This window comes from Panthera leo, chromosome A1, assembly GCF_018350215.1.
Source record: "Panthera leo isolate Ple1 chromosome A1, P.leo_Ple1_pat1.1, whole genome shotgun sequence".
In the NCBI taxonomy this organism is placed as follows: Eukaryota; Metazoa; Chordata; class Mammalia; order Carnivora; family Felidae; genus Panthera; species Panthera leo.
Window position 1 is genome coordinate 209,228,378 of NC_056679.1, and position 23,782 is coordinate 209,252,159.

Sequence of the window (23,782 nt, forward strand, 5' to 3'; positions counted from 1 at the left end):
TATATATATATCCATTTGATGAAACAGAAAAATTCTAAAATAAACTAGAGCTAATAATATCTTCCATTTATTTTTATGGCATTATAATGAAGGCACAATGCTGAATTCTATAACCATAAGTTGATAAGTAGCAAAATAATACTATTCATGTTTATTTGTACAAAACACTTATTTATGTAAGACAAGATGAAGATCCTTAATGATAGCAAGTATTATTGACGCCAAATACAAACTAAACTCAAAGCATAGAGTGATCAGATAACTAGTCCAAGGTCACACAAGCAAGATGTCATTTATTAACTGGTCTAGAGGTAGTATTTTGTAGACAGTGCTACTTCTTCAAGTTAAAATTTGCACTACTTGTTCTCTGGATTAACACTGTAAGTTTACCCACTTCATATAACATATGTCCAGACTTAATATTCAGAGGTACACATTTGGCTTGAAGTTAACACTATTTCAATAGAACTTCCCTAAAGTAAGTGATATCTGATTTTTTTTTTTTTTTTAATTTTTTTTTCAACGTTTTTTATTTTATTTTTGGGACAGAGAGAGACAGAGCATGAACGGGGGAGGGGCAGAGAGAGAGGGAGACACAGAATCGGAAACAGGCTCCAGGCTCCGAGCCATCAGCCCAGAGCCTGACGCGGGGCTCGAACTCACGGACCGTGGCTGAAGTCGGACGCTTAACCGACTGCGCCACCCAGGCGCCCCAAGTGATATCTGAATTTTTAATTGATTTGCTATGAAAGGGATGAAGGAGGACTAAGATTCTAAGATTTAAGTTTATTTAAAGAAATCAGTAAACATTTAGTAAGGTTTGGGTAACTAAAAATTTATTTCTCATTTTTGTTCAAAAGACTAATATGGACCACTGTTCATGCATATTAAATTACAAACATTGTTAATGCTACCAAAATAAAATTTCTCTGATGAACAGAGTAGTTATATGACTTGCTCAAGGTCACCTAGAAAGTCACTGGCTGAGCCAAGAATGGAACCCAGGTGTCTTAATCCCCAATCCCATAGTCTATATACCAAATCCTACTGTGAGTAGAAACATACTTAAATAAAAAAACAGTGTAGACTCACAATATTTCCAAATTTGCTCAACCTCTCAAACAACTAAGATTATAAAGAAATTTAGACTTAACTTACCTAGACCAATGATGGCTTTTGTTTGTACTTCTTCATCTGAATGTTTTGTAAAATACATCAATAATTCAAGTACTTTATCCTTTATGTTAACCTAAGGGAAAAAAAAAACACATTAATGTGTATGAAGAAGAGTAACTTCTCTCAGTTTTCAATTATAAAAGAAAAAGCCTAAAAGCAAACAATGAGAATTTCTGCATGTGAACTTTACTGAAGAATAAATCACAAGTTTATAATCCATAAATTTTAGAATGGTGACATTCAAAATAAAAGTGTGTGACAAAGAAGCTTGTGTAAAATGCAAATTAATGTACTGCTCCTTCATTGAGGAAGTTAAAAAAAAAAAAAAATCAGCTGCTTAACCCAGTGTGTCTACTCTTACAAAGCTGATATAACTTGTATAAGCTTCTTATGACAAATCAGTAACAAACAGCTGGTTGATCAGAGGCTAGTCTGAGGACCAGGTTTTGGGTAGCACTGCTTCAGAATTCTCATTAAACCAGACTACTATAAAGCTGCTTTCATCCTGGGTCATTAGTAATTTTCAGTTCACAGGGTCACACAGTCCTATTTTTTATAGCATACTAAGTAAGTAATATTAGAATCGTACCTTACTGTTGCCTTTAAAATCTTCTAGATCAAAATCAAAATGCCGACATAGTGCTCCAACAGTGAAAAGGGATCTAAGAAGTGCTGGTTTGTTTGTCAGAAGTGAAGTGTTATTTGGATCCTCCTGGTGCTGACTTTTTAATTTTGAAATGGCACCTAATAAAGATAAGTAATATTTATTTATAATGTTTTATCCTTGAATTATTATCTTCAAATAATTATTGCTAAGTTGTTAGAGTTAAATTTTACTAATGTTCTTAAGAGTCACACACATCTAGAATTATGACAGAATGAATACCTTACAGCCTAAAAGAATTAATATAAGAAAAAAATGGTATTTAAATTTTATTTTACATAGTGGGCAGAAAACTGACCAACAGTTACTTATGAGGTAAATTCCTGAAGTGATTATATTCAGTTATTAAGGAAATACAAAAGGTGCTAGAAAATATTGCTTCTGAGACAATCACACCTCTTAACAATTCCCTTGATGCTGTCTTTATCAGATGTGTTTTTAAATTTTTTTTAACGTTTATTTGAGACAGAGACAGACCATGAATGGGGGAAGGTCAGAGAGAGAGGGAGACACGGAATCTGAAACAGACTCCAGGCTGTGAGCTGTCAAAACAGAGCCCAACGCGGGGCTCGAACTCACGGACTGCGAGATCATGACCTGAGCCGGAGTTGTACGCTTAACCGACTGAGCCCCCCAGGCGCCCCTATCAGATGTGTTTTTAAAAAGGAGCTAGACGCACTACAGGATCTATCAGAATAATTTCAAAGCCCAGGCACTGAACTTACCATAGTATCTATTGAAACAGGCCCACACAAATTTAAAATTTTGTGTCACTTTATTTACAACTGCTCCCAGACAGCTCACACAATGTTGCACTACCTAAAAGATAAAAAAATGTTACCATTTAGGCAAGAGTTAAAGACAAAAGTAAACCATATGATTTAGCTAGCATTTGTGAATTTTATACTAATCAATAGAGACGGTACACTGAATACTTACAGTCATGCCATATTTGATGATAAGCTTCATTAAATCTTCTTCAATAGTAGCAAGGAAAGTTTCACTTGGATGCTCCATCAGTGGTACAACCAGCTCCAGGATTTTTGCAACATTGCAGATAACCATGAAATCATTTTGTGTCTACAAGGATAAAATCAGTGTTTTATGAATATCAGAGTCTGACAAGAAAGTTTATACACTTTTATGAATTTGAGGGTTGAGGTATTATGAATGTCAAGTTTCAGTTAAAAAAAAAAAAAGACTACCAGATGCTTTACTTTTAATGTTTATTTTGAGAGAGAGAGAGAGAGAGAGAGAGAGAGAGAGAGAGAGAGAGAGAGAATGAGTGAGTGGGGCAGGGATGGCGGCAGGGGAAGGAGGGAGAGGGAAACAGAGAATCCCAAGCAGGTTCTGTGCTGTCAGCGCACAGCCTAATTCAGGGCTTGATCTCATGAACTGTGAGATCATGACCTGACATGAAACCAAAAGCCGGACACTTAACTGAGCCACCCAGGCGTCCCCAAAAAAGACTTAAAAAGTTTTTTTTAACCTACGTAAGGAAGAGCATAAGCCAGTATCAGGAACCTGGATTCTAGCTCTGCCACTAAGTTACCATGTAACCTTTCGGTCACTTAATCACAATGGTACAGTTACTCTTTTTTTCCCCTAAAACGTTAATCCAAGCCAATTCTGAACAAAGATGTTTAACTATTAACTGAGTATTTTACCAAGATTGATACTGTTTTTTAAGATCAGTATTTTTCAAACTGGAGTATGTTAACTTAGTAGTTCTCAACTGGGGGTGAGTGTGTCTCCATGGGATATCTGGCAATGTCTGGAGACATTTTTATTGCCCCAAGAGGGGAGTTGGGGGGTACTACTGGCATCCAGTGGACAGAGGCCAAGGATGCTGACAAACATCCTGTAATGCTCAGAACAGTTCTTGACAACAAAGAATAATAATCCAATCCTAAATGTCAATCGTGCTCAGGTTGAGAAGTCTTCTGTTAACCCTTTTTATGACAGATGAAAATACAGAATCCCAGAACTAGATATAAGACTTCTTTATTTTAAAATTTGAAAAATTAAATTTTAATATTAAAAAAGTTTAAAACTTTTATTAAAAACTAAGCAGTTTAAAAAATAGGCAGAATATTTTAAAAAACCAAAAGTTTATTAAAGAATTTATAATAAAGTCTCTTTCCAAAAAAAAAAAATCTCTTTCCCACCCCCCTATCCTCTCGTTACCCAGCACCCCTGCCCCAAGGCAACCAGTTACTAGTTATTTTTGTGAAGACATTCAATATATGTTTTTATTTAGTCAAGTTAATCACTCTTTATTCTTAGCAACAGGTTACTGACATTCATTTTGAACTTTTTTGAGCTGATTAACACGTGCCCACCTGACATTCATCCATCCTCTCATCATACCCATAGGATTAAGTAAAAAAAATAAGATGAATACTTCTAAGTAGCACAGAAACCTTGCCGTTCCTTGCTGTCTCCCACTCCCACGTGCTTTAAGCAACAAGGGATGAGTTACAGTGGGTCTAGGGAACGAAGAGTTTTTGTCAAAATAAATTCATCTGAGAATCACAGCTAAAATTTTACTTTGAATTACTCTTATCAGCCTAGAAAATCAAGTAAAAGTATCTTAAAATCTAGAAGAAAAATTTAAAGACGGAAATCGTGAAGGAAAAGAACAAAAGAACATAATATGAAGATAAATATCTGAAATGATTATAACATAAGATGTTTCAACATCTAAAAAATTTAGACTAAAGAGTTTCCAAAAAAAGGAAAGAAAAAAAGCCCCACCATTCAAAGGTAAAATGGTCAAATGACATATAAATATACATGTACACATACAGTCAAATCACAGATAATTAAGTACAATTGGTTAATATCATAAAAAAGATGCTCAATCTTCTTGGAAATCAAGGAAGGGAAAATGAAGCAAAATGAACTATTGCTTTGCACCTGACTGGCAAAGAGTATAAAAATGACACAGATGGTCCTTCACTGGTTTCCAAAGAGGCTCTAAAACAAGTCCACCAGCAATCAGGAAAAATCTATTAAAAACCCAAAACCAGAACCAAAAGAACATTCCCTTAATCTAGCAAGTCCATCCCGTAGGATGTATCCCAAAGAATAAAAAGCACAGTATTTAAAGGTATATGAATAGGAATGTCTGTTAAGGCATTGTTTTGTAGTCCCTATCAATAGGCAACAATGTAAATATCTGCCAAATTGGGAAATGGCTAAATGTATCATAGAATATCCATAAAACGGATAATCTATACACATACAATACGGATATGTATGATAGGTATATAACATAATCGGATTCTTTAAAGTTTATTTATTTTGAGACAGTCAGAGAACATGAGCGGAAGAGGGGCAGAGGGAGAGGGAGGGAGAGAGAATCCCAAGCAGGCTCTGCACCTTCAGCCCAGAGCCCGACACAGGGCTGGATCCCATGAATCATGAGATCATGACCTGAGCCAAAATCAAAGAGTCTGACCCTTAACTACCTGAACCACCTAGGCACTCCATAACCTGATTTTTAAAAACCCAGTCAACCAGTTATATATGTGTGCATGTGCACAATTACAGAAGCATGGATATAGTATGTAGGATAATCCAGGTTGTTTCTCCTGAGGTGAAGAAGAATAAAGATGGAGGTAGGGTACAAAAAACAAACATTTAAATGTGTCTAACACATAGGAGATGGCCTTATTTATATAAAAACTTCGTGTGTGTATAAAACTTTCCAACATTCATCCTTCCTTTTGGCATACTTACAGGGTCAAATAAAAAATATATTTATAGATCCTTTTGTAGTTCATAAGTGTGATGATTGGGTGTTCATGGTATTATGTGAAATGTGCCTCTCAAACCTTGTTACGACCTTGGCACATTACCCATCTGACGTGATAAAAACATTTATGTATGTCTGCATGCGAGTGTGTGCACTCGTACTCGCACTCGCACACACACACACAGAGATTACACAAAATGTTTTCAAAGTAATCTTGCTAAAAAAAAAAAATACTGATTCAAACAAGGGCCATTTATGCAAGTTTCGTTATAGTCCTAGAAGCAGACAGACATGGGGTTGAATTCTAGCTTTGGGACTGGTCAGCTGTGTGGTACTGGGCTAGTTATTTATATTCTCAAAGCTTCAGTTCCTTATCTGTAGAGCTGAGATAATAATGATAATACTTCACAAGGTAAATGATATAATGTATATAAAATTTTTCACTGTATTTGGTACTGTGTTCAATAAATATTAGCCATTATTATTGGCCATAGAATACATATTAATCAATTTATTTCTGAATTTAATACAAACCCTAAAGATAGAATTAGGGTGTCAGAAATTATTATAATGTTGTTTTTATATATATTTATCTTCTGGTTCTTAAAATTTCTCAGGACATCCTGAGGTTTTTCATCTAGAACTTCCTAATTTAGATCACCAGAAAACCAGACCATAGCAGCAAAACAAATCTTGTAGAGAAAACAGTTAAAATTAGCTCCTTAGGAACACTGGGGACATAGTAAGTAAAAAAAACTTTACATTTTAAAGTTTTTAGAATATTTCAAAATTTAGTGTTTGTAACAAGCCATTTAACTCACCATGCTGTCATATAAACTGCTGGATTATTTTATATAAGCAATGTTTTATTTGATTTTCACATTTTATCTTAGAATAACAGAGTATGTGCAATATTAATTTAAAACAGCCACCTAACATCTCTGATATACTAGATTTTCCATATTCAACCTACTAATGTATTAGAAAATAAATATACTCAAAATATATTGAAATGACAAATGAAAAGCAAATTCAGAATCTAAAAGAGTAAATTTCTCAGTGAGAGGAACTCTGCCTCATTCACTCTTGAGGTCTTAACAATAGTTACAACATTTAGGAAGCATTTAATAAGCATTTAACTTGAGGAGCTTATGGAGAAATGAAGTCAGAACTTCATTTTTAATATATCAGAAAAATGATGTCTTATATAACTTGCCACAAATATTAGAACATATATTTGAGTACATGACACAGTCGATCATTTAAAATGTGGATGACACAATGTGAATTCTAAATTTAAAATACTACATGGTAAGACATAAAAAAAGAGGACAGCTCTATACTTACACTACATTTAGTGGTAAGGTATGGCTGCATAGTCATGGCATGCTTAACCATGAGCTGAGGTCTTATTTTGCTGAATAAGAACAAAGTGGTTATGCAAGCTACCAATCTTCCAGAATTCACACCTTTATTGTCAGAGTCTGGAAAAACAGAGAAATAAGATACTAAAATACGACAAGGCAGTGGAAATTATACAGATTATTTAAATTACTCAATATTATCCCCTGAACTGATTCAGTACATACTTCAGTAAAAGATTAGCATTTCTTATGATACTAGACTTCCTACATTTTTTTTTATTATACATATTACATACATTAAGAATAAAAGACCAAAGAGGCTCCATTATGCAAGGCAAATTTTACACTGAGTGGTGGAGGACTGAAGTTAAAAAAAATAGAATGAGTTAAGAAGTTTAGGAATGGGCTTTTGGGAATAAACATGGTGTTTCTTATATCTAAAAATGGATGGAAGTCAGTATGGGCAAGTTAGCAAAGCAGGACAAAAGCAATTTAGCTGAGGTGATACCGTGTTTGAAGGCACTGGGAAAAAAGCAAAGCTGCAGCGGGAGAAGAATGTTAAAAGACTGGAGTGACAAATTAAGAAGCTGGACCAGGGCTACATCAGAAAGGTAAACCCACTGCTGCTCCAGTGGGAGGAAAATGCTGTTAGTTAGGAGATACAATGGTTCTTAGGAGGCAAATTAGTTTTTAGAAGAGATTAACAATTTTCAACATTAAGTGACAACAGTATCACCCTTAAAATCTAGGAGAGGCAAAAATAAGGGAAACAGAACTAGGAGATAAAAAGAAAAAGAGGTACACATGGAAAATGAAAAAAAAAGTTAAAAAAAAAAAGGCATAAAAATATAAAGGATACCAACAATTTCCTTAGGTGCCATCATGGTACCTCTGCAAGAGGCAACTGGCCCCCAATTCTGGAGGATGACCAAGGCTGACTATTGTTCCTCATCAATGTACATTAAGAGATGGGAAGTAATGTTAGTCTTGGGTGCTTTAAGTGAGAGATTATCAATTATAGCTTTTACAGTTTTATATATTTACTTATAATCTGATTAATAGCTTCAGATTTGTGACTGTTAAATAATGTAATAGATAATGTAAAATATTAAGCATTTAAGGAATTTGTCAATTTAAAAAATATTAGCTGCTTTATCTAGCTCAAGATTAAGCACATTTTACATAACAATTATAAATGATATTAGGAATGTACTACAAATCTTTTAAAAACATTTTTATAATAGTTAAAACAGTTTCATTTTGAGAGAAAGTTTTTTATCATTTAAAAGATACCAAACAGTTTTAGGATGAGTGCAACTAACTAAATACATATTAGCCCCTGGACTTTTACGTCTGTACAACATGACATCTAAAAGATATGTAGAAGAGATGAGGCCTAGGCTTTTATTATACTGCTCTAGGTAATCTTAGTTAACCTAAACAATATAATCTAGGATGTAACACCAAATGAACAACAACACAAAAAAAAAAACCAACCAAACAAACAAAAAAAACCCACCTTCATTTAAAAGTGAAGTAGTTAATTATTAGGCTAAGCAGAACCAGAGGCAAAATTGAGAAATGTGCCCAAAGTATTTTAAAATATCTTATAAAATCAACTTAATGACCAATATATAAAATGTCTTACCAGCTAGAGATTCCTCATATTTAAGAATGTGCTCAACTAGGTTATCAACAAGTTGAGTACAAGCTTTCTTCACAGGTTTATATGAGGAATCCTCTTCGGACTTCAACAACTATATATGTATATATATAAAAAAAAAATCCCAGTATAATTATTCATTAGGCAATAATAATATAAACGCATTAAATGTGTCCATAAGTAATAAGCTTTTCAATTTGTCATTAACAATATGGAAAATGCAAATAAACAAAAATATATAGCAAATGTTTTAAAATATCTTATAAACCAGTAATTTATAAATACTTTCAAGCGATGTTAGTATGGAGTATTTAAATTGCTGTGTGTAGGAACTGAGATACGATATGAGAGAAATGAGAAAGGTGACCTTCCTTAATGCCCAATGCTAGTTGAAATATTTTGAAGAATTAGAATTCTATTCCTCATTATTTCAAATCCTTTGATATCTCAAAAAAGTAAGAGTTAATTATACTTCCTATATAATTATAACTTCATCTGAATTGCATCTTAAATTTTAAAATTATAAAACATAGGCTAGATTTCTTTTCTGTATTATCCTTTGCCAAACTATTAATAAACAATGTTAGAAAAGTGTTGGGAATGATGAGATGAGGAGAAAAGATCGGTCTAACTATGGCCAAAAAGTAAAACCAATTCAAACTTTTACAATCACAGGTCAGTTGTAAAGTCATCTAAGGTATATGTTTTCTTAATACAGATTAGCAAATACAACTTTGGGCTATAAAGAAGTTGAAGTGTATATGTGATTTTCATGAAGAGTTCCAGTGCTGTCCAATATAACTTGCTGCAATGATGGAAATGTTCTGTATCTGTGCTGTCCAATATGGTTGCCACAAGACAAATGCAGCTACTGAACACATGAAATGTGGCTAGTACGCCTGAGGAGTTAAAATTAAATACAAATAAAAATTCAAATTAAGTTTAAAAAACACATGTGGCTAATATTGGAAAGCTCAAGTTTAAACCTTCACTACAAGATGCATGAATGATTAAAACAGTTGACAGCAATCAGAATAACATAATGCATACACTGCCCTCATCCTCTTCAAATTAAAGAAATAAAGAAAATTTCAATTTTTAGTTTTTTCTCTGTACAGCAAATTCTCCTTGTCCTGCTCTATAACTCAATTCCTTAAGCAGCTATTAAAACTGCATGCTAGCCTCTTCCAGGCAGGAGCAGAAAATAATCCCCTCTTGTTTTTTCCTCTCCAAGATATAAAGTGTACACAATAGTATAAATACATATTGCTATGTGCCCTTTTAATTGATTTACTTACTGTGAACCCAACTCAAGAACATTTCCATAAACCTTTATTTCCCAATGCACTCCCCTTTCCCTTATTCCATCTTTCTGTTTCACTTCAAGGTAACCATTATCAGGAATTTTATAACTTTTTTTTGCTTAAAAAATGGTGTCAGCTGTATACTGTTCATAATTTTGCTTCATTTTCAACTTTCTAAAAGGTATTATAGTGGACGTAGTCTTCTGTAGTCTTGCCTTGTTCACTCAACATTATGTCCCTAACTGTAATCCAGGTTGTTGCAAATGACTACATTTTATTCATTTGAACTGCTATACAACAGCTACTGTGTGTCAATATTGCAATTAATTGATCTATTCTGAAGACAGGTTAATTACACTTTTTTAGTGGCACGAGCACTCTTTTTATCTGTCTCCTGGCACACATATGCGAGGTTTTCTTGGGTATATACCTTCAGGTGGAACTGCTAGGTCACAGGATATATAAATGTTAACTTTATGAAATAATGCTATATTTTTTCAATTTGGTTGTATTTTCTCAGTTAGTAGTAAAGAGATATTGTTTAATCCATCTCTTCTCCATCATTTGTTATCACCTGATTTCTCAATTTTTGCCAATGAAATGGGTGTAAGATATAGTACTGATTTGTATTTCCCATATTAATAACGAGGTTGAACACCCTATAGGCCATATATGCTATTTCTTGTATGAAATGCTTAATCATGACTTTTACCTATTTTCCTACTTGGAAAATTATGTTGATTTGTAGGAGAGGAGTTCTTCACATACTCTAAGGATCCTTTCTTACACATGTGTACCAAATACCATTTCCTAGTTTGTGACTTGTGTTAAGATGTCTTTTGATTAAAAAATTGTACTTCATTCTAATGCAATGAAATTCATCAATCTTTTAAGGTTAATGGTTTTGGAACTTGTTTAAGAAATCCTTTAGAAATCTTTCCCTACAGAAAGGTCAAAAATATATTCACATATATTTTCTTCTAAAAGTTTTAAAGATTTTCTTTAATCTATATGATGTGATTACTGAGTTAAAGTAGAAATCAATTCTTTCTTTTTTAATTTATATTCAGGTTAGTTAACATACAGTGTAGTTTTGGCTTCGGAAATAGAACCCAGTGATTCATCTCTTACATATGACACCCGGCACTCAAAAAGTATCCTCAGTAACGCCTGTTACCCATTCAACACCCCCTGCCCAGCAATTCTGTTTGTTCTTTATATTTAAGAGTCTCTTAATGGTTTGCCTCCCTCTCTGTTTTTATCTTATTTTTCCTTCCCTTATGATCATCTGTTGAGATTCTCAAATTCCACGAGTGAAATCATATATCTGTCTTTCTCTGACTATTTTGCTTAGCATAGTATCCTCCAGTTCCACCCATGTTGTTGCAAATGGCAAGATTTCATTCTTTTTCATCACCAAGTAGTATTCCATTGTGTGTGCGTGCGTGTGTGTGTGTGTACACACCACATCTTCTTTATCCATTCGTCAGTTAATGGACATTTGGGCTCTTTCCATAATTTGGTGACTGTTGATAGTGCTGCTATAAAACACTGGGGTACATGGGCCCCTTCAAATCAGCATTTCTGTATATTTTGGATAAATTCCTAGCAGTACAACTGCTGGGTCATAAGGTAGTTCTATCTAAAAAAAAAAAAAAATTCCTTATGGATAAGCCAATTTTCCCAGCCCTATTTACTGATAAGTCTATCTTTCCCCCCATTAACTGCAGTGCCACTTCTGTTTTATAGTGAGTATACCCCTTCTATGTGGAGGCTGATTTCTGGGCTCTGCATCTTGTTCCTTTGGTCCATTTAGTACCACACTATCTTAACTACTGTATCCTTAAAACTAAGTCCTTATATTTTGTAAGGCAAGGTAGTGCTCCTGCATTTTCAGACATGACAACTGTCTTCAGTTCTTTGCTTTTCCACATATATTTTACAATCATCTCAACATATTTACGACTATTTTTTCCTTTCTTTTTCATTTTTTATGGTATTCTTCTTTTTCTTCTTCTTTTTTTTAAGCAGGCTCCACACCCAATGTGGGGCTCGAACTCATGACCCTGAGATCAAGAGCCACATGCTCTACTGAGCCAGCCAGGGGCCCCTGATGACTATTTTTTTTTTCTTTTTTTATGAGATCTCTCTGAACATTTTTCCATTTTGCATGATTTTCATTTTAGTTTGTAGTTACTCTGTCATATTTTATTCCTAGCTTATTGGAAGTTATCATTCAAAGGCATTAAATTTTATCAAAAAATTTCCCTGTGTCCCTGAAATGACTACTTATTTCTTCTTCTTTAGTGTTAAATCACACACACACACACACACACACACACTGATGTTAAACCAGCATTACACTTACACATGCATAAATGCATGTATATCATACAAAGATGTGTGTACATACGCACATCTTTATACATCTTATTTTTAATACATTGCGAAGTAAATTATAGACAATATACTCCCCCCCTCCTTTTCCTTTTCGAGATAAAATTTACATGAAATGACTTATATATTCGCTCAGTTTTGTTAAGTGCATTCATCATTACAACTCAAACTCCTATCAGGATACAGATCATAAAAAAACAAAAAACATTAAAAGGGGCGCCTGGGTGGTTCAGTTGGTTATGTGTCCAACTCTTGATCTCAGCTCAGGTCTTGATCTCAGGATTGTGAGTTCAAGCCCTATGCTGGGTTCCACGCTAGGTGTGAAGCTTACTTAAAAAAAAAAAAATACAGAACAGTGATCTACATCTTTAGCTTATATCAGAATCATCTGGAGAGACCATTAAAACACAAGAATGATGGGCCCACCTTAGAGTTATTGAGGTAAAGCCTTAGAACTCATATTTCTAACAAGTTGCAGGTAATCTCAGTAACTTTTAGAACCACTAATATAGACCATTACCATTATCCCTGAAAATTCCCTCATGTTGGGGCACCTGGGTGGCTCAGTCAGTTATGCGCCTGACTTCGGCTCAGGTCATGATCTCACAGTTCATGGGGTTGAGCCCCACATAGGGCTCTATGCTGACAGTCTGGAGCCTACAGCCTGCTTTGCTGCATCTCCCTCTCTCTCTCTGCCCCTCCCCCACTCCCTCTCTGTCTCTCTCTGAAAAATAAATAAAACATTAAAAAGGAAAGAAAGCAAGAAAGAAAGAGAGAGAGAGAGAGAGAGAGAAAGAAAAAAAGAAAGTTCCTTCATGTTACTTTCCAGTCAATCTCTGAACCCAGCAATCGCTCTTCTGAGTTTTTCAGATACAGATTAATTTTGCCTCTCCTAGAACTTCATATAGATGGAATCAGAATATGTACTGTTCTGTGTAAGGCTTCCTTCACTCTGCATAATATTTTTATTGTGCTCAAGTTGTATGTATCATCAGTTTGTTTCTTTACGATGTGACTACTATTAAATTGTGAGGCTATATCATTATTTTTATCCATTCACTGGTTGACAGAGACAGAGACGGTATTTGATTATAAACAGAAATGAAACTGCTCCTTAAAGACTTTACTTAGAAATCTCCTCAGCTAAATATCCAATTTCATGCTTGAAGTTCTACCTTTCACAAAACACTACAACAAGAACACAGCTCAGCCAAGTTCTTTGCCTCTTTATAACAAGGACTGCCTTTTCTCTGTTGTCCAATAGCAAGTTCCTCATTTCTACCTGAGACCTTATCAAAATGGCCTTTACTGTCCATATTTCTACCAACATTCTGTACAAGATTGTATTTATTCTCTAAGAAGACAAAAGCTTTCCCTACAGCTTTTCTCTCTGAGCCCTCATCAGAACTGCCTTTAAATGTCTCTTCATAGCGGTATCAGCTTCTTCTAGCATGCACCTCAAAACTTTGCTAGTCTCTACTGATTACCCAATTCCAAAGCCACTTTCACATTATTTGTTTCAGCAGCATCTTACTTTTGGTTCCAATTTCTGTCTTAGCTTGGTCTTAGCTTCCAATTTCTGTCTTTGCTGCTATAACAAATACCACATAGTAGGTGACTTCAACAGAAATTTATTTCTCATAGTTCTGGAATCAAGGTGCCAGCATATTCCGATGAAGATCCTCATTCTGGCTTGCAGATGGCTGTCTTCTTATGTCCTCATTTGGCAGAGAGCAGACAGATCTCTCTTGTGTCTCTTCTTAGGAGGGTACTATTCTGATTCATGCTGGCTCCACCCTCATTACCTAATGATCTCTCAAAAGCTCCACTTCCTAATATCACACTAGGGATTAAGCTTCAACATATGAAGTTTGGAGACATATAAACATTCAGTCCATAGCATTCTCTGAGAAATCCTCTTGAGGAAGGAGCCCCATATTCTATGGAAAATATACTGCTAATCTTTTCCCCAACTTTCCCCAAAAGGACCTATGGTCCTTTATCAGGTTAACTGTACATTGGAGAAAAGGAAATTATCAGACCTTTTAGGGATTATTAGATGCTGGTTCTGAACTGACACTAATTCCAAGAGACCCTAAAGATCGCTGTGGCTCAGAGTGAAGGGTGGGTGGTTAGAGGTCTGGTGGTCAATGGAGGTATAACTCTTGTCTGTTCCAGAGTGAGTCCACTGGATCCCCAAACTCATCTTATGATTATTTCCAAGCACCAAAACACAAAATTGGAATAAATATACTCAGCAGTTGACAGAATTCCTACATTGGTTCTTTGATCTGTGTAGTGAGGGTTATTACGGTGGGAAAGGCCAAGTGGAAACCATGAACCAGGAAAATAGTAAGTCAAAATACTACATTACACCAGGGACTATTGAGATTAGTGCTATCATCAAAGACTGGAAGGATGCAAGGATGATAATTCCCACCAGATTCTCATTCAGCTCGCTCATTCGGCCTGGGCAGTAGACAGATGGATCTTGGGGAATGACAGTGGATTCGCATAAGCTTAACGGGTAGTGATTCCAACTGCAGCTGCTGTACCAGATAAGGTATTATTACTTGAGCAAATTAATACATTCTTTGGTTACCTGGCACCTTCTGGCAGATGCTTTTTTCTCCATCCTCATCAAAGCCCACCAGAAGCACTTTGCTATCAGCAGGCAAGGCCAGCAATACACTGCACTGCCCTACCTCAGGCGTATATTAACTCTCCAGTCCTATGTTATAATTCAGTTTGCAGGATCTTGATTACCTTTCCCTTTAATAAGATTATCACAGTGGTTCATTACATTGATGATATTATGCTGACTATACTTGGTGAGCAAAAAATAGCAACCACTCTAGACTTATTGATAAGACTTGTATGTGTCAGAGGGTAGGGAAATAAATCCAACAAAATTCAGGGGTCTTCTATTTCAGTGAAATTGCTGGGGTCCTAGTGGTGTGGGCTCCGTTAAGCTATCCCTTCTAAAGTGAAGGATAAGTTGTTGCATCTGGCGTCTCCTATATATAACCAAAAAAAAAGAGGCACAATGGCTAGTGGGCTTTGGAGTTTGGAGGCAACAAATTCCTCATTTGGGTGTATTACTCTGGCTCATTTACTGAGTGACCCAAGATGCTGCCTGTGCTGAGAGGGGCCCAGAACAGAAGAAGGCTGTGCAAGAGATCCAGGCTGCTATGCAAGTTGCTCTGCAGCATGGGTCAGATGATCCAATAGATCCAATGGTACTTTAAGTGTCAGTGGCAGATAGGGATACTGTTTCAAGTCCCTGGCAGGACCCCATAGGTGGACTGCATGCAGTACAAGCCCTTAGGATTTTGGAGCAAAGCATTATCGTCCTCCATGAATAACTACTCTCCTTTTGAAAAAGAGCTCTTGGCCTCTACTGGGCCTTAGCAGATACTGAATGCTTAGCCATGAGCCACCAAATTACCATGTGATCTGAGTTGCCCATCATGAACTGGGTATTACCTGACTCACCAAGACATAAAATTGGGTATGCACAGCAGCATCATCAAACGGAAGTGGTATATATGTGACTGGGTGAGAGCACATCTAAAGGGTATAAGTAAATTACAGGAAGAAGCAGCCCAAATGTCTATGGGTTCCTATTCCTGCTATACTGCCTTTCTCTCTTCCAGCCTGTACCTATGGCTTCATGGGGAGTTCCCGGAGATCAACTCACATGGAAGAGAAGACTTAGGCCTGGTTTATAAATGGGTCTGCACAATATGTAGGACCATTCCAAAGTGGACATTTTGTAGCACCATTGCCTCTGTCTGGGACATCCTTGAAGGACAGTGGTGAAGAGAAATTCCCCCAATGAACAGAACTACGAGCAGTGTACCTGGCTATTCACTTTGCTTGGAAGAAGGAATGACCAGATATGTGATTACATATTGGTTCATGGGCTATGGCCAATGGTTTGGCTGGATGGTTAGGGACTTGGAAGGAAGATGATTAGAAAGTTAGTGACAAGGAAATTTAGGAAAGAGGCATGTGGATAGATATCTCTGAATGCATACAAAATATAAGGATATTTATGTCCCACACGAATGTTCACCAAAAGATGACCTCAGCAGAGGAGGATTTAAATAATCAAGTGGACTGGAGGACTCCATTCTGTAGGTACCTTCTCTGAGGATATCAGCCTCTCTCCCCAACTACTCTTGTTCTTGCTCAATGCACTCATGAACAAACTGTCCATGGTGGCAGGGATGGTGGTTACACATGGATTCAGGAACACAGATTTCTATTCGGGAAGGCCAATGTGGCTGGCCCATGGCCACTGCTGAGTGCCAATCTGTCAGCAGTAGAGACCAACACCAAATCCCTGATGTGGAACCACTGAACCATTCCCTGGATGAGCAGTCAGTTACTTTGTAAGCACGTTGATTACACTGGTAGATTTCCATAATGGAAGGGGCAGCATTTTGTTCTTACTGGAACAGATGCTTACAATGGATACAGATTTGCCTTCTCTTCATGCAGTGCTTCTGCTAAAACTACCACTTGTAGCTGTATTAGAATGCCTTATCCACTGTCATGGTATTCTACACAGCATTACTTTTTATCAGTCAAGGAGCTGGCTTGATAGAACATGGAATGGCCTTTTCAAGACTCAGGTATAGCACCAGATAGGTGGCAATATCTTGCATGGATGAGGCAAGATTCTACAGGAGGCTCTATATGCTCTGAATCAGCATCCAATATATGGCACTGTTTAGCCCATTACCAGGATTCACAGTCTAGGAATTTTCAAGGGGTGGAAATGGGAGGGGCATCACTCACAATTAACTCCTAGTGAGTGACCACATTACAAGGTATAGAAGCGAGAATTTTAATTGTCATAAGCATTTCCTACTTATTTTGTTATGAATAGTGTGTGTGTGTGTGTGTGTGTGTGTGTGTGTGTCCAGAGACAGAGGAGAAGAGAAGAGGAGTGGAGAAAGAGCAAATAACGCCCCCTCCCCCGCCTTTTTTTACCCCAGTCTGACACCATGGCTCCCTCCCACTGCTCACTTTTTCTCCCCTTTTATTCCCCTACCATATGACATAAAAAGTATAGACTTCATATCATAGTAGTTAAGTGTTGTTAATTATAGTATTTAAGTTACTGGGTATCAGGAGAAGAGTAAACATCACTCAAGGACTTTACTTTTTCTTATGGGAAAGATGTTAGTGCATTTTCAGCTGTATGCAGGACAGCTGTATCATGTTAGATGGAACTATGATCTCGTTATTGTTATTTGGAAATGAAGTATGGTTTAAAGAGATATACACAGGTGCCATGTTGACAAAGGGGATGTGTGATAGTTAATTTTATGTGTCAACTTGACTAGGTCAAGGGATACCTGATTATTTGGTTAAACATCACTTCTGGGTTAAAAAAAAAATTCTGAGTACTGGTGAGGATGTTTCTAGATGCAATTTGCACCTGAATTCGTGGACTCAGTAAAGCAGATCACCCTCTCCAATGTGGGTGGTCATCACACAATCGGCTGAGGGCCTGAATAGAACACAAGGTAGACAAAGGAGGAAATCAACTATTCTCTGACTACCTGAGTTGGGACATCAGTCTCCTCTTGCACTCAAATTGGGATTTATACCATCAGCTACCCTGGTTCAGGCCTTCAGATACAAACTAAACTATACCCAGGGGCTGTTCTAAGCCTCCAGCTTGCAGACAGCCTCCATAACTGAATGAGCCAATTCCTTACAATAAATCCTTTTCTCTCTCCTCCTCTCAGTATTCTATTGGTTCTCCTTCTCTGGAGAACCCAATACATGTCCCTTCCATGTCAATTCCTGGCCCTCTGAAACGACTCCTTTGAGTTTTTCCAATATAGATGAATTTTAGCCTCTCCTAGAACTTCATATAAATGGAATCAGAATATGACTCTTACGTGTAAGTCTTCTTTACTCTGTGTAATGTTTTCATTATTCATCTAAGTTGCTGTATGTTTCAGTAGTCTGTTCCTTTATGATGTGGAGTACTATTAAATTATATGAATATATTAGTTTTCCTAATCATCCATTGGTTGTTAAAGTATTTGACTGTAAACTTTAAGGAGATCTCATTTTAGATTACAAAGGCCAGGAATGCATGAAATATGGGTTATTCAAGGTTTTTCATTGCTTATATTTTCTTATAAACTAAAAAAGGACCATTGAGTGGCACTAGAAAATCAATTCAATTTCTGTGTACCCTGTCATAGTGGTTTAAACTAAATGGACTACTGTTTAGAAAAAAAAAAAAAATCTATCTACCTAAGGACTTTCATGATAGAAATTTTTCTTTTATGTGCTATTGAAAAATGACAAAAACCTATGGAATCATTAAAAGTTTTAAAACTATGAATTCATTAAAGGTTATAAATTGTAGGGAACAAATCTGCATATATTTAAAGTGTGTGTATACATAGCATACTAACAAAATTTAGTTGGTAGACAGAGTTTGGGGCATGTCTGAATTTGAAGGTGTTTCATACAGTACTCTAAGTTTCCTTAAAAAAAAAAAAAGAAAGAAAGAAAGAAAGAAAAAAGAAAAAAAACTTCCATGAATTGGAAATCAATGACATATAAGAAACTCACTCAACACAAAAACAATAAAAATGAGAAATAGCAGAAACTAAAGAGAATGGAATAGGTAAATGAGCTCATGTGGAAATAGTTAAGTATGCTAATTCTTTTTTAGAAAAACGTTTATTTTTTGAGAGAGAGCATGCAAGCAGGGGAGGGGCACAGAGAGAGAGAAAGACAGAGAATCTCAAGCAGGCTGTTATGGTGCCAGTGCAGAGCCCGACATGGGGCTCAATCCCATGAATCGTGAGATCATGACCTGAGCCAAAATCAAGAGTCAGATGCTAAATGGAATGAGCCACCCAGGCATCCTGGTGCTCATTATTCTTTAAAGAGAAAAAAAAAAAGAAGGGGTGGGTTTGGTGCTCGGGTGGCTCAGTCGGTTAAGCGTCCAACTTCGGCTCAGGTCATGATCTCATGGTTCATGGGCTTGAGCCCTTGTGTTGGGCTCTGTGCTGACTGCTCAGAGCCTGGAAACTGCTTCAGATTCTGTGTCTCTCTCTGTGCCCCTCCCCTGCTTGCACTCTCTCTCTCAAAAATAATAATCATTTAAAAATTAAAAAAAATTTTTTTTTTTAAAACTCTACCCACAACATGGGGCTCAAACTCATGACCCTGAGATCAAGAGATACATGCTCTATCAACTGAGCCAGCCAGGTGCCCCCATGTGTGCTAATTATTCTTGACTCAAGAATTTCCAATGATTCTTCTAGCAGTACATTCTCTATATCCTTCCTAGCCTCTCAAAATTTATGCATGTATGTTGCTACAACCATTAAGAGTGGTTATGTCTCTGTTAACGTGTATCTATAATAAATATTTTTTAGCCTTACTTCTTTCATTAAACTAAATTCTGCTAGTCTAATAACTATCACAAAGTCACAGTGTCATTGGTAAACTAAACTTGTCAGAAACTAAAGAAGTTACATAATAGGGAGAAAGGATTAAAGGACTGAATGAACAACTAGCTAAAGAAGACTAGAAAGTAAAGATGTAAGAAACATAAAACTTACTGCTAAGAGATTATAAATCTAGTCATCTCCTTTCTGTTTTCAATTTTCCAATAATATATACGGATATTACCTTAGATCCTTTTTTGGAATACTAAATAATGACATTTCTGACAGCTACAATTAATTCTTACTCATTTATTGTAATTATTAAATGAAATATGTGGTTGTAGAGTCTTCTAAAAATTATGTCCCCTTTGGAATAATGGCTGACATAAATATAACTAAGATAGTTATAAGGCTATGTAATACAGAGCTAATTATTTGACTTAGGAGGGAAATGATACCAAATACATTATGTAAAATTATGAAATAAAAGATGATTTATGGAAGACGATTTAGGAAGAGAGCCTAAGATATCATAGATTGAAGAACATAAGCAAATACCATGAAGATGTTTAAAAAAGGCATCTTAAAAATTTTTTTAAAGCAACATATTACTCCACACCATCAGATGGCTAAACTTAAAAATACTGACAAAAACCAAGAGTATTGGTGAGAATGTAGAACAAATGGAATGTTGCTGGTAGAAATGCAAAATGGATCAGCCATTTTGGAAAAAGTCTGGCAGTTTCTCACTCACCACATGACCCAGCAATCACTCAGGAATTTACCCAAGAAATATGAAAACACACATCCACATAAGAACTTGGCACACAAATATTCCTAGCAGCATTATTCAGAATAGTCCAAACTGGGAACACAAAAGTCCATAAATTTGTGAATTCATAAAGAGATTATAATACATCTATACTATTGATACTAGCCAGCAATAAAAATTAATATTAATATACCAGCAACATTCTGTTAATTAAAAGAGGACAAGACAAACACACAAAAAACTACATGCTGCATGATTCCACTGATATGAAATTGGACAAAAGGTATTAACTGCAGCGACAAAAAGTAGACCAGTGGTTTCCTATGGCCAAGGGAAGAGGAACAACTACAAAGAGGCACGAAGAAGCTTTTAAGGGTGATATTCTATATATATCTTGATTGTGCCTCAATAAAACAATTTTGGTTGACTGTTAAAAATATCGCTAGTTTTATTACTAAAAATACTGCAAAACATACAGAAGTGAACAAAAACAAATGGACTTAACTAGACAGCAGATTTTTGATATAACAGAAAAAATTTATTTCAAGATAGACTAATTTTTTTAAAGTATTTTTTTAATGCTTATTTTTTAATTTTGAGAGTGAGAGCATAAGTGGGGGATGGGGAAAGAGAGAATCCCAAGCAGACTCTGCACTGCCAGCATGGAGCCTGACCCCACAACTACAAGATCATGACCTCAGCCAAAATCAATACTTGGATGCATAACTGACTGAGCCTCCCAGGCACCCCAAGATAGACTTAATAATATATTTTTAGTGGACTATACATAAACATAAATGTAAAGAAATCTTAAACTGTATCCAATAATGTTACTGTTAATATTAGTTGGGCAAAGCAAATAAGAAATTATGTTCCTTTCCTTTGGAACTAAGATTTTTAGCCTAAAGGAAAGAATAATACAATCAAAGAAGGAGACTTGCATAATCTTAAATTTGAATAAAAAAAAATCAATATAAATTCTTGATTTATTTTTGCCTTTCTAAAAAATATATGTTTTCTAGCTCTATCTTTTGGAAAAGGCCCAAAGCTATGATAACCCATTAGCAAAGGACATCCATGGCATCCAGATTCTTCTACCCAAAGGGATTAGAGCTCTTTGGAAAAATGGCTGATTTCAGGTTTGGGGCAGAAAATATACAAGTTAAGTCAGGTCACCTTGTAGAGGCAAAAAGTAATCAGGTGACAAAAGAGTAACAAGGTTATATCAAAAGGATACAAGACCAACTTGGAGGGACTACCACTGGGCAAAGATGGGACAATCTAAACTTCAAAAAGAATTATGATTAAGATAAATTGAAATACAAAGGCATACAAATCTATTCACTCACACTAATATTAAAAAATGAATAGACTCATTATAATAGGTGCACCAGGTTGATAACACCTAAACTGAAAGATCACTGAAAATGGGATGACTAAACATTATGTGCCTCCTACTGTGACGCTGTATTATTCGCATCATTTGTGAAGTATTCTTGTCCCCTACGCCCAAGATTGAACTTCAATATTATTAAGGCTCTAGATCTAATGAAGAGTTTACAGAAAAAAATGGTGAATAGAGGAACAACTTAAATGACATTAGAAGGAAAAGATCCATGAAATCTACAATGTGGGACATTCTATAGGAAAACACATTTCCATTTCTATAGGAAAAGGGGGGCGTGAGGGATCGACTAGCATAGATTTAAGAGACATAAGAGCCATATCAACCAAAGCAACTGCAAACTAACTATACAAATGCATTTTTGAGACGATTAGGGAAATATGAACATTGAAATAAGTATTAGAGTTGGGGGGAATAACATTAATATTTGTTTTGATACAGATGATAATGATATTCTGGTTATTTTTTACAGTAATTTCTGTTAGAGATAGATACTAAAACGTTTATGGTGAAATGATATAAAGTATGAGATTTGCTTCAAAAGTATTACAGCCAAAAAAAATAAAAATAAAAAAACGAAAGGAGAGGGATTAGAGATGAAATAAGGCTAGGGAAATGCTGACAGTTCTTGAAGCTGGGTGATGGGTATTTCTATTTAAAAATTTGTGAAATAAAAAAATTCATTGGGAGATAAATATTCCCATATATGAAATTTTTCAAGAACACTAATTATGCTTTAATTCTGCACTATTACAGGAAATTCTACACATTTCATAACAAGCAAAATAATGTAAATATATAGTTAATGCAATCTGTAAATCTGTAAATCTCATGTTTATCATATAGATTAAAGGGATAAGAAAAAAAAATATCTGGAAGGAAGTGAAGATAGAATTTCAACTACTGATTTAGAAAAATTATTTATAACAGTCAGTGGAATAATTGCTTAAATAGGGATATTAACCAAAACATTCAGCTTAATAAACTGAAATAAATTTTCCCTACCAAAAGGCAAATACTTAAAAATAACTGAAAAGGTTCTTTTAAATCATAAAATCTACAAAGAACTGCCCTTCTATTAAATTTCATGTTATCTGTTATCAAGAGTCAAAATAACACTCACGTTTTGAAGGAGTTGCTCAAACCAGTCATATCCAGTATCTCTGCATGCTGCAACCTAAGTGGGAAAATATGGTGAAACTATCAAAATTAAGAATTTACTTAAAAATCTGAAAAACAAAAAACAAAAACTTTGCTATGATTTAGTGTGAGGTAAATAAATGTCTCAATTAAAAAAATTATTTTAAAGTAAACTATTCTTTAAGTAAGCCAATAATTTATCAATATTAAATAATTTTATTCTAAAAATATCTTAGAATACATTCAAGAAATTAGTTTAATATATTGAAATTAAATACGGTATTATAGGGAAAGTGGGTTGGGGGATGAGGAATGAAATAGGTGATGGGGATTAAGGAGTGCATTTTTGTGATGAGCACCAGGTGTCGTATGGAAGTGTTCAATCACTATATTGTACAACTGAAACTAGTATTACACTGTATGTTAACTAACTGGAATTTAAATAGAAACTTAAAAACATGGTGTTACATTTTGAATAGTAACTTGTACTGGTCAGAAAAACGCGTAAGGTTTAAAACGACACAAATAGAAATGTTTGCTTATTATTTTCCTTCTAGATAGCAGATATAAAGATATGAGTGAAAGAGAGATAAATCTATAATTGATAATAGAAAATTTATGTTCAAAACATAAAAAGTATTCTGGGCAAAAAATATTTATAGCTCATGTGTATAATTAAACGTAATGAAACTAATCTTAAT

At 35.3% G+C, this 23,782-nt stretch overlaps 1 protein-coding gene and 1 non-coding gene across 6 annotated transcripts in view; one reads left to right on the forward strand and one right to left on the reverse strand.

Moving 5' to 3' along the window:
• NIPBL (NIPBL cohesin loading factor) overlaps positions 1-23,782 on the reverse strand; it is a 200,167-nt gene that overhangs the window by 19,799 nt on the left and 156,586 nt on the right. For all 5 annotated transcript variants that reach the window (XM_042951844.1, XM_042951836.1, XM_042951868.1 and 2 more), the window contains 7 exons: positions 23,065-23,118; positions 8,613-8,721; positions 6,948-7,084; positions 2,780-2,920; positions 2,566-2,659; positions 1,766-1,920; positions 1,159-1,249 (listed from right to left, as the gene is read on the reverse strand). In XM_042951844.1, coding sequence (XP_042807778.1) covers positions 1,159-1,249; positions 1,766-1,920; positions 2,566-2,659; positions 2,780-2,920; positions 6,948-7,084; positions 8,613-8,721; positions 23,065-23,118 — 781 coding nt within the window. The remainder of the gene's footprint in view (positions 1-1,158; positions 1,250-1,765; positions 1,921-2,565; positions 2,660-2,779; positions 2,921-6,947; positions 7,085-8,612; positions 8,722-23,064; positions 23,119-23,782) is intronic.
• Positions 5,612-5,713, forward strand: LOC122203026. Its single transcript, XR_006195028.1, has one exon. It is a non-coding gene; the product is annotated as a small nucleolar RNA U13 (small nucleolar RNA).